This window comes from Brassica rapa, chromosome A05, assembly GCF_000309985.2.
Source record: "Brassica rapa cultivar Chiifu-401-42 chromosome A05, CAAS_Brap_v3.01, whole genome shotgun sequence".
NCBI classification, from domain to species: Eukaryota; Viridiplantae; Streptophyta; class Magnoliopsida; order Brassicales; family Brassicaceae; genus Brassica; species Brassica rapa.
This window is the reverse complement of record NC_024799.2, coordinates 19,681,043-19,693,323: the sequence shown is the minus strand read 5'-3', so window position 1 is coordinate 19,693,323 and position 12,281 is coordinate 19,681,043. Positions and strand designations below refer to the sequence as shown.

General features: G+C 34.0%; 1 protein-coding gene and 1 long non-coding RNA gene across 2 annotated transcripts; one reads left to right on the top strand and one right to left on the bottom strand.

Moving 5' to 3' along the window:
* Positions 1 to 346: 346 nt before the first annotated feature.
* LOC103869262 (retrovirus-related Pol polyprotein from transposon TNT 1-94) lies at positions 347 to 2,041 on the top strand. Its single transcript, XM_033291259.1, has one exon. The coding sequence runs from the start codon at positions 578 to 580 to the stop codon at positions 1,835 to 1,837; it is 1,260 nt and encodes a 419-aa protein (XP_033147150.1). The 5' UTR covers positions 347 to 577; the 3' UTR covers positions 1,838 to 2,041.
* A 1,353-nt stretch (positions 2,042 to 3,394) lies between these two features.
* LOC117133972 lies at positions 3,395 to 8,211 on the bottom strand. Its single transcript, XR_004458053.1, has 2 exons — positions 6,562 to 8,211; positions 3,395 to 6,469 (listed from the first exon to the last, which is right to left on the bottom strand). It is a non-coding gene; the product is annotated as an uncharacterized LOC117133972 (long non-coding RNA).
* Between the last annotated feature and the right edge of the window lie 4,070 nt (positions 8,212 to 12,281).

The following is a 12,281-nucleotide window of genomic DNA, read 5'->3' as shown; positions in this document are numbered from 1 at the left end:
GATGATTTATAGAGATGAGAGAAACTTCACATTTGCATTCATACTCTCATATCTAACACTCTCTTACACATACACTCTTGTAGTAAATTTGCTACTTACTACACACACCTTTTAACCAGTAGAGTTTAACAACTACCACTAGTCCATTCCATACCTCTAGATACTAGAATAGTTTTACAAGCAAAGTTAAACAATTACATGCCTCGAGGAATGGGAGATGTCAGATTCATGACCTAGGAAAGGATGAAGACAATCAAGCCAAAACCATCGATGAATCTTGTTGACCATCAGAAGGAAGAGAAAAGCTCGCACCGATACCTGAGTTGTATTTAATTTTAATCGGATTAATTAATTTACAATACATCTGCTCGAACCAAACCGGGACGCTTAACCAAACACACTTAAGTTCTCCAACTGCATTAAAACTGAACCAAAACCGTTTTCGAAATTTGAAACGTTGCATTGGATTTCAAAATGCAAGTTAGGGCTTACAGTTACGATGTAAATGCCACTCAATATAAAATAGAAAGTCATCCGCTAATAAAAAAGTTTTAAAAGAACCCTAACTGTTACGGCTATGGCGTCATCGAAGAAGAAGATCTCCGACGAACTGAACTTTGAAACCTGGGCTCCAGCCACGAGAACCAAACTGATCCAGAAAGGACTCTGGGATGTCGTCGAAAACGGAGTCCCGCCAGATCCATCAAAAAATCCAAAGCTATCAGCGACGATTCAACCCGAAGAACTCTCCAAATGGAGAGATCTCGTGGTGAAAGACACCAAAGCGCTTCAGGTACTGCAATCATCTCTTCCGAACTCTGCCTTCAGGAAGACTCTCTCCGCTTCTTGCGCCAAGGACGCTTGGGATCTGCTCAAAAACGGAAACAAAGCGGTGGAACTGGTTAGGTTAGAGAAGCGGTTCGAAGAACTCAGCATGAAGGAAGGAGAAACGATTGAATCCTACGTAGGTAGAGTCACGGTGATCCTCGAAGAGATGCGTCGTTTGAACAGGGTGAAATCCAAGTACGAGGTTAACAAGAAGGTTCTGAGTTCGCTCAAGATGCCGTATACGATTGTGGCTCCGTGTTTGGAAGAGAACGCGGAGGTTATGGAGAACATGCCTCTTGAAAGTCTTCCTGAGTTTTTCGATATATGTGATGATGTGGCGGAGGAAGCTTGCGTTCTGATGATGAAGGGTATGAGTCTTGACTCGAGGCCTGGTAAGTGGTGTGGTCTGTGCAAGAAGAGGAATCACAACGAGGAAGATTGTTATTACAACCCTAGAAAGGGGAGTTCGAGGCGTGGTAAGTGCTTTCAGTGTGGAGAACGAGGGCACTTTGCGAGAGACTGCAAGAGAAAGAATCAGGAGCAAGTGGTTAAGGAATCTCTGGAAGAAGTTGAAGTTGAGTACTTAATGTTAGCAGAGGAAGCTTTAGGCAATGACACTTATGATGAGGATGTATGGATGATATACCCCGATGGTACAACGAATCATATGACTCCGTATGAGAAGTACTTTACCGCTTTGGACAGAACACATAAAGCTAAGATTGGATTGGCAGATGGAAAGTTTCTCAGGGTGGAAGGAAGAGGAGATGTGAAGATTATGATGAAGGATGGGAAAAAGAAGATGATTAAGAATGTGCTTTTCGTTCCTGGGTTGAACAGAAACGTGTTGAGTCTTAATCAGATGATAGAAAGAGGCTATTCAGCATTCACGCCACCAGGCAAGTGCACTTTTCTAGACCGGACTGGAGCAGTGTTTGGAGAGACTGTGAGGGACAAGAGGGGACCTGCTCTGCGTTTTCAGGTGATTGAAGGTAGCCTCACCTCTTAATTATCAGATCTTTTCACTTCGGCAGTAGACGTAACTCGTAAGGTGGACGTAGGTGCTGTTTTTTTCTTCTTCTTCTGGTTTGTGTTATCATGTTTTCAGTTTGGTCGTTTTATTGCTGCTGCACTATGAATCAGTCTGTGTTGTCTTTTAAACCCCTGACGGCTTGCTTTTTACCTAGTTTCCAAACACTTTTTGGTGTTAGTTACTTAGTTCTAATCACAAGTTCAAACAATCAGCAAAACTCTTGTTTATCATCGTTGGAGAAAAGCTGGCGTGTAATATAGGGAAGGGTTCAATCACTTAATCCGATCAACCCATTTAAACCAAACCAGACTAAACCGTATTTGTTTATTGAAATATCATTTTCTTTTATATAAAATAAATTTTGATCTATATGAAATAATCCCATTGAAATTGTATAACTGTATAATTTCGAATAAGACATTAGACATGAACAAACTATTATAAGTGACAATAAAAGATGAACATTACACAACAAGTATGATATTTTTTTTTATAAAATAAATTTTGATCGATATAAAAATGAAAAAATATCTATACACAAGTGCCAAATCTATACTATTATTTGAAAAGTGAATTTGCTGATTTGTCATCTTCTCCATGATTTTAGTTAATTTGCTTATTTGTCATTTTTTCCATAATTTTAGGATATTTTGCTAATTTGTCATATTCTCCAAGATTTTAGTTAATTTATTTACTTGTATCTTTTCCATAATCTTAGGATACGTCATTAATTTAATTAATATTATTATTTAAATTTTTATTTTGATATTTATATATTTATCATGATATTTAATATAATTAATAAATATTTAACTATTCAAATGATATATATACAATTATTATTTTTAAATGTATATTTAATATATAATTATTATGAATAGATATTATCTAGCGATAATATCATCATTACTTTTATCTTATATTAATTTTATAATTTTAATGACTAATATTATAGTCAGTTTCTCTGATTTTTATTGGAATTATTGATCAAATACAGATTATTAAAAAAAATTATATATAAGTATACTAATATATCTGAATTAATCGGTTTCATTGGTTTATTCAGTTTGATTGCTTAATATATTGAACCATATTCATATACTGCACTTTCTTAAAATAACATCCATTTGGTTTATTCGGTAGAACTAAATCCAAATTATTTTCTCTATTTCGGTTTGGTTTGGTTTTAAATAGTTTGGTTTTACCGGATTGAACACTTCTAAGCTATTTTTATTTTGTTAATCTTTTATATTTGTGATTTTTATCATCCTTTCAGTACCACATGATTTATTTTCAGTTAAAATACAATATATGTTAATTTCAATACAAATTTCGTAATTTAATTATTACTATAGAAAGATTTTGATTTAAAATCTACATCTTATAAATAAAAATATGAAACAAAAGAGAATAATTTAATACATTGATTACCAATATGAATATTAAAATTTTATATTTTATAATAATTTAATTTTTTATCTAATTGAATTATTTATATTTTATAAAGATAAAAGTTAGAATTAAAAAATTTTAAATATACTAGAGGTTTTTCCCGGGCTACGCCCGGGTTTATTAAAATAATATTGTATTTGATATCTATATTACAATATATTACTTCTATGTAATATAAATATAAATATTAAATTGAATTAGAAATGAGTAAAACTTACAATTTTTTTTCTATTTTTAATATATTTGGAATGGTGAGAAAATGTGAAATGAATAAATAATTTGTGAAACCTTAGTTATTATCCAAAATATCTCCTGTTACATATTTAGGTTATTAAAAATATATATTATTAATCTCCATATCGTATATTTCTTTGTCATATGTATTATTTATACCATATTGATGTTTTTATTTATATTTTATTTAATCTCCTATAATATATTTTCTTACGATTATAACATATTTCTTACAATTATAATAAGTAAAGATAATTTAAATACTCATTGCTTTAAATAAAATTACGTTAAAAATGTTCTATGTGTAAAATACACTGAAAATTCTATGAAATTATTATGATTATCATATTTTTTGTCAGCAATTAATATTACTAAATTATTTGTTTACTTATAAACAAAAATATCTTACAATCTAGCTATAGTTAAAATATTATTCTGGATTTAAAATCAGTGTAAATGATAATCAAAATATTCTCAAAATATATTCATAATTTATTTAAATTTTATTATTATATATTAGTTGATTTAAAAATTACTATTTTAAAAAATACAATCAGGTTATTACGTTGTTATTAAAATGAATATTTATATACCAATAAGGGAAATTTCGAATATATTTTCAGTCCAAAACTATGATCCAAAAATATTATTTTCTTATTATTTTTTCATTTCCAGTAAAAAAAATCTACTATCTTCTACTAATGTCACAAATTGAAAATATAAATGATTTCTAATTCGATATAGCCTTATCATTTTAATTTAAACTAACAATATTTAGTGATTTAGACTATTATTTTTTTCTTACTTTGAGTCTTTAATATTTGTTTTGTCAAACTTCATATACTATTTTGATTTTAATCTTTCTTTATTTTTCGTACCTATTTCTTATATTTTAATTGAATTTTTTGCATTCACATTTTTCTAAGCTTTAAATTTGATTTTGTATTTCAAACAGTTGTTTCTGTTTTTTTTAAATAGTCATTTCCGTTTCACCTTTTCAACTAAATATTTTTATAAATTTGCGATTTAGTTTTAAAATTTATGAGATTGTATTTTCTATATAAAGCTTATGTTATTGCAACATATATTTTCATTATATGAAATAAAAATGTAATGCGATTAACAAAATAAAAATGAAGGTAGTTTGAGGGTTTTTGTAAACTTAATATATCACTTGTGTATACAGCTTAAATCATATTAGTTCATAATTTTACCATATGTAAATGCGTGAGGAAAAAATCTCTAATAACGAACTTCCAAGTATTGTTCTAGGTTTACGTCCACTTTGTAATCGAATGTTATATACCAATTTTATATGTGACTACTTTTACTAATACGTATCATGGTTTTCTACTGACTGAAAAAAATAGTAGTTTATAACACTTGAACGGAAAAAAAATATAGTAGTTTATAACAGCTGCATGGATTAAAATATGAAAATACAATATTGTTATATAGTGGTGTCTTATATTTTAAGTTTAAAGTAATTATTTGTTTTTAGTGATTTTTATCATTGTTTAAACGTTTTTCACAGTTTTTTAATCATGTTTAATTATTATAGTTAATTTTGGTCTAATATAATTTGCATGATGGTTTAACAAATAAGCTTTTTCAACTTTGAAGCAACCATTTGCTAACTCACTGTAAGAAAAAGTAGTGTACAAATCAATATATCACTGAAAACTAATCTAAACCTGGAAGGAAGGAAAAATAGAAAAACGCCAATGAAAATTCTGGAGACATGTTATTCTTATTGATCAGTAGCCTGAACCACATAAAAACTCAAAAATGAAACATTGCATATTTAAGATTGATGAAAGAGAGCAAATGAATAATGTTGTTATGCCTTTAGACTGGGAATAGGTCATTTTTTTATTTTTTATTCTTAAATCCGTAGAGAGAAACAAAATGCAATTCAGAATAAATATGTCTAGGGAAGCAAGACCTCTCTCAACGTTTCTGGAATCCAGTAACAAATTTAAGAATATGTTGGGAAGTAATGAAGGGATTGAGGAGGCGAAACGTTTCTTAATATTTCCTGATGTTTTACGCAGAAACTCATTGTTACTTTATTTGAAAATAAAACTTATCCACTTGAAGCTTCTCATAATCAGGGACTGAAGAACCTCCGAGCATTTGCTGAATGAATCTGAAGGAAAACCAAAGGAGGATCTTAACCAAAATTCTCGAGACGTGAAATTTTCAACAACTAAAACCAAAGGATCATATAGTAGCAAGGCAAGATTTTACAGAAACCTTTAAGAACAGTAATCTTATTTCAAGACCTATTCGAAATTCTCAACTACTTTCTATTAGGATTTAGTTCAGAAAATGAATGTATCACTTGGTTCAAAAAAACTGGGTTTGAAGATTATTTCACTACATTATAGTATTCTCTCAGGACATAATTTAGTTAAGAACAGTAATCTTATTTCAAGACCTATGCGAACATGATTAAATTATTTCCGTTGACCTAATTCATATTAGGATTTAGTTCAGAAAATAAATGGATCACTTGGTTCAAAAAAACTGGGTTTGAAGATTATTTCACTACATTATAGTATTCTCTCAGGACATAATTTATTATGGTTATAAACAAAATTCTTTTCCAAAACTTAAAAAGCAGAGGAGGCTTGTCATAAAGCTCACACAAAGCAACAATAACTACATTGAAGACCACCACTGTGTTGGCATAAATCAAGTTATTATTCAGAACAGATCGTGTTTAAAAAAACATAATTGTCACAAAAGGTTAAGTAATGGTGGAATACAGGAAAAGAAACTACACCTTTGGTGAGAGTATCAAGAACTCCACTCCACTGGACTCGATACTTCGGGAAAAATTCTTTCTTGGCTTCCTTCTCTGACTCAAACATACCAAAATTCAGCACCTAATGAAACAGTAATGGGCATCACCAGATCCTGTGAAGAAACAAAGATGTAAATAGAATAGGTTACACATATTATTCTTTCTCTATTTCATTCAGACAGGATGGAAAGTAATATATATATACCAAACAAAATTTGATCTTTGATTTAATCTCTTATCTTGATGCATGGGAAGCTTTGGCCTATTTAGAGACTTGAAGGGTTAAAGAAAACAAAGCATTCTCTAATCACTCATTCCATCAACGTAGCTACCGAATACAAATGATCATAGATATCAGAAACAAAGACCTACCCAACTGACGGCTTTGATTCTTCGTTTCAACTAACAACGACAGACCAACTAAATAAATTTGGCTTTCAAGTGGATTCCTCCACTGAATAATTTAATTTAAGATAATGAATTGATAAACAGTGTTAAAACTCTAAATAAATAAAAATGGTCCATGATATACAGACTCATAAAAATGGTTTTCATCAAATAACTAAGTTATATAAGAGAGAAGAGTTATGAAGAGAAATAGAATAAACATACTGTATATTCCAGAATGGAATTATGCCAGACCAACAGAGGTAGTTGTTCACATGTGTTATATCGTAGACATTGAGATGAACCTGTGTAACGCCATCTCCCCTCTTCTCTTCACTCCCTCAATTGAGCCTTAGCTCAAAGTAGGCAACCACATTTTTACTCACAATTGTAACTTGTAGTATCTCAATTAACAGTCACGGTCGATTCATCCCTTTCTTCCTACGACTCTCCAAGACCAAAAAAAAAAAAAATTGAAATTTCATCAAATTAGATAGAATATGTATTATCTCATTCGAGACAGAATCAAACTCGAATCTCGAAGTTCCTTACTCTAAGAACACTACATCTCAGTGGGTCTGCTTCAGTTCTAAAGTCAGAAGTTGACAGCAGGAATCCAAAACTTTTTAACATATTTTTAGGTCTTTAAAGGAATACAAATCTCCAAAACGTAGATAGAGATAAAGCAAACGATGAGCTAAATAAGTGGGAACTAACAATGTTTTATATGCAAACGAAAAAGTGATAAGCGATAAAGTAGATAGAGATAAAGCAAGAAAACAAACATCTCAGTGGTGGTCAAAGTTCTAAACACGTTTATTTTCATCCTTTTTTTTAAAACTGAGCAAACAGATCATTGGTGGTAGTAATCTTAAACATTGTTAATTCATCAAATCTCTAAAAAGATAGATTACGAAGATTTCACGTAAGTGGGAACTAACAATGTTTTTATTAAATAAGTGGGAACTAAAAACCAAAATTTTTTAGAAGATTGAAGATTGGAACTAAGTTAAATAATTTGGAACTAAAGGTAAAAAAATTGAAGATTTCATATAACCTTTTCGTCGATGAGGAACATCTCCAGGCTAATAAGCGTCGGGGTTCCAAGCCTTCCAGAAGTGTAGCAGAGGGAAGCGCAGCTGAGTTTCGTGGGTACCTAGAGATATCTCTGAAGAACATGACTTCTTCATCAGAAGCGGATGAGACAGGGGAATTTCCATTTGGTTTCGTCGCCATGGATTGAGATTAGAGCGGTTCTAGGGTTTAGGTTTGTACAAAGAAAGTTGAGTATATAAAGAAGCAGGAGAAGAGGGAGCTGAAACGAAATCATAATGAAGAAATTGATTGATCGAAGTTGAGTATTGATTATGTAGAAGACGAAGAAAAGAGGGAGCTGATACGAAAGAAGTCGCTATGGTTTCAAGCAGAGAAGACGAAGTGGTAGGAGGTAGATCCTCGTGACTTCCGTCCTCCGACTCCTTTCATTTTTTTTTCGGCGTATGTAAAATAAAGTCCAGACGTAATGAAAATGAAGCCCACACGTAAACCCACTCTAAATAATAGATTAACTTGAAGCCCATACGTAAACTCAGATATTGAAGCCCATCTGACGTGTCAAAATGAAATATTGTGATTGGAGGAATATTTTTAGTGACTTGGATAGCCTAACTATTGAGGATATTCAACTTTTAGTATTGTATTGATTAATCCGCACAAGGTGCAGGACATCAACTAGTCAAACTTTATTATGCAATAGTACTTTTCCTATTTTTATTTGTCTTTCCAAATTCTTCTCGATCTCCCAATATATAAATACAAAGATCTCTTAAAGCCAGTACACATACCGAGAGAAAGCGACTATGGCTGCGGCGACAACACCAACTCTACGCGAACTTGTTTCCGATGACTTAAACTTTGAAATCTGGTCGGCGATGATGACAACCAAACTAACGGAACAGGGACTTTGGGATGTCGTCGAGACCGGAATACCAACCGATCCATCGAAGAACCCAGACCTAGCAGCGACTCTTGAAGTCGAAGAGCTTTGCAGATGGAGAGAACTTGTGAGACAAGACATGAAGGCCCTTCAGATATTACAGTCTTCTCTCCCGGATTCACTTTTCAGGAAGACTCTCTCGGCTACTTCGGCCAAGGAACTCTGGGAGATGCTAGAACAAGTGCCAGAGCATGTTTCCTATGCATTATATCGTACTGATGTGACATATGATGCGAATATGTGGATGGTATACACCACCACGACGAACCATATGACACCGCACGAGAAGTATTTCACCGCACTAGACAGAACGCGGAAAGCTAGGGTTACATTCATCAACGGAAGTAGTGTCATGGCACAAGGAACAGGAGATGTAAGGGTTGTTACAAAGGAAGGGAAGGTGAAGACGATCAAGGATGTGCTTTACGTTCCAGGTATTGTGGCAAACGCGTTAAGTGTTGGTCAGTTGAGTAGGAACGGCTATGATGTTAAGATGGGAACAGAGTTAGTCACTATAAGAGATCGAGTGACTGGACTAGTGTTTGGTGAAGCCAAGTGGGCTGAAAATATAGGTTTTTTCTTGCGGTTCGAGGTTGTTTGAATGTAATCTCTCTGCTAAGGTTATCTTCAAGTTTGATAGTAGACTTGATTATATGAAGTAAGGTGGACAAATTCACCTTTTAGGGTTGAATTTTCTTTTAATATTGAGCCATCCTTCTGTCAATTCTAAGTCATTCAACTTTTACTCTTGGTGTGTTTTATAATCAATAATCTTTTGACCTATGTCTTTATATTGTCGACTTTCTTAGTTGTCAAAAGTGTTGAACTCTTCCTACCCTTTGAATCTCGGTTTGATAAGTAGATTTAGAGAGACTCATATCTTGCACTCTCTTATAGTAGATTTGTTGCTTACTACACAGTGACATTTAGACCTCTAGATTTTAACAACTATCCCTAGACCACAATACCTCTAGATACTAGACCAGTCTGGTTTTACAAGCAAAGTTCAACAACTTACCTTGCACTAACAACTCTTAACCACTCTTACTTAGTTTTAGCTTTGTTAGTTTTTAATTTAAATAAACTAATTGATCAGGACTTCGCTAATGGCTTATTAGTAGTCTTCTTGAATTCCTCTTTTAAGAGTTGGTCAGCTCGAGTACTGGAGCGGCCATGTTGCTGAAATGGGAACATACAACTGCATTTTGAAGGATTGAACTGGGAATTTTTTTGGCGAAATAAGGTGGGATTAGAGAGTTCTCTATGCGTTTCCAGGTAATTAGAAGTAATGTCAACTTGTAGTTCATCTCCAGTATGAATGGGTTTGACACAAGACTCTTAGTACTAGGGTGGGTGTGGTTTGGTTTGGTTTATTTAGTTTTTATAGCTTGTTTGTACTAAGAAGGCTATGCATACATGAGTGCTGCGGTAATGGGTTAGTCCGGTCTCATAATTTAGCGGCACAATCTATTTTTAAGAAAACATTTTGGATCACTCCCGTGTATGTTGGTGAGTCTTGTGACTGTTTCCTAGACATCATTAGTTATATAAAAATATTAGATCTTTTGGAGTAAACCAAGTTTGTAGATGTGTTGGATCAAAACTCAACGACTGCTTAATCAATAATTCAAATGCATCGCATATTCATGGCGTGGTTAGTTGTAAATCACAAGTCAAAAGACTCAAAACCATCAAAAAATCTTGTTGACCATAGTAGCTCGCGTGAAATTTTCGGTTAAATCACATAACAGGATCAATCCGATAACCAAACCAGGCTTAGTTTCATTGGATTGCCACATGAATAACTCGAACTAGTGTTGACAAAAAAATAAAAATAAAAAATAACTTTACGAGTTACATCCAAACCGATACAAAAACTCCATATTAGCCAGGTTCACGAGCTGTATTTAGTTCTCCTCGAACCGAACCAAACCGGAACGCTTGACCAAACACACTCAAGTTCTCCAACTACGTTAAAACTTAAAACTGAACGAAAACCGTTTTCGAAATTTGAAACGTTTCATTAGATTTCAAAATGAAAGTTAGGGTCTACGGTTACGATGTAAATGCCCACTCAATATAAAATACAAAGTCATCACGCTAATAGTTGTTAATGCCGGTAAACCGGACTGATGTAAACGATATAATAAAAGCGAAGTTAAGGAAATAGACGAATATAGAAAACGAATACGAGAACGATAAGAAACCGTATTCGCAACGAGACATGGAGGCGAGATATGATCTCTTTCCTTAACTCAAAATATTCGCTCCGTTAGTGAGACGGGACTGTACGAATATAGAGTCCCAGGATACAACCATGGCAGACGACTCACGCCTCACCCGTGATCGCCCTATCGAACAAAAAATCTACGAAACACTCTCGCAATAATAGACTTACGCAGAGGGAATTTTGCTGTTGGATTTCGATTCAGAAAAGGTTAAAAAATGAAGGAAGAGAAGAGATGATATTTAAAGAGACGGAGACGACCCACTTCCCGCAACAGCTGCTGCACGTGGGCGAGAATCTCGCGGAGATCGAGGGAAGTTGAGTTCCGAAACTTCTTCCTCAAGACTCTCTCTTATCTCGTTTAAAAATTTCGAGAGGATAACATGCATGACGTTTTTATTTTCTAGACAAACTACTTGTCGTTTTAAATAAAATTGTATGATGTTTTTTCCCGAAATAAATGGCAAAACGTTGAGCTTAACTTGGTCCAAAAAGAATACTTCTTATCGGGCCAAAGGCCCTCCACCCAAGCCCAAGCCCAAGCCCAAGCCCAAGCCCAAGCCCAAGCCCAAGCCCAAGCCCAAGCCCAAGCCCAAGCCCACGCCCACGCCGAGCCGAGCCGAGCCGAGCCGAGCCGGCCGGACGGCGGCGGCGGCGCGCGCGTGGGGAGCTTTCTTCTCTCTCCAAGCTGTTTAAGCTTTCATGGTAAGTGAACATATATATATTGCTCAACTTCTCTTCCTCTAAGCGATGTGGGACAAGTCTCCTTACATCATAAATGATGATACTTTGGGCTGTTGATCACACAGGCCCAAGTCATTTGCTTTTCACATATTTCATTAAAGCCTAAAGGCTATTAATGGATCCAACAATCCCCCACATGAATAGAAATGACTCTTCTAAACATATGCAGACTAAATGCAGACTCGATAGACTCTAAAAAACTATACTTATTCTAATCTGGACTAGACTAGACAGACTTATCGAGAGTGTTTGCGAAAAATTCACTGTGTTTGAGTTGGTGGCATTTTTAAGCCTTGAACCACTCATAGTTAATATCTGTCGGGTTTTGTTTAGGAGCTTGTTTAAGCCCATAAAGTGACTTTACAAGTCGACATACTTTGTCTTCCTGTCCGGGAATGACAAAACCTTCAGGTTGTTTCATGTAAATTTCCTCTTCTAAATCACCATTTAGAAAAGCAGTTTTTACATCCATTTGATGGATTTCTAAGTCTCTTAAGGCTGCGATTGCTATCATCAGTCTTATTGATGTTATTCTCGTCACTGGAGAATATGTATCAAAATAGTCAAGGCC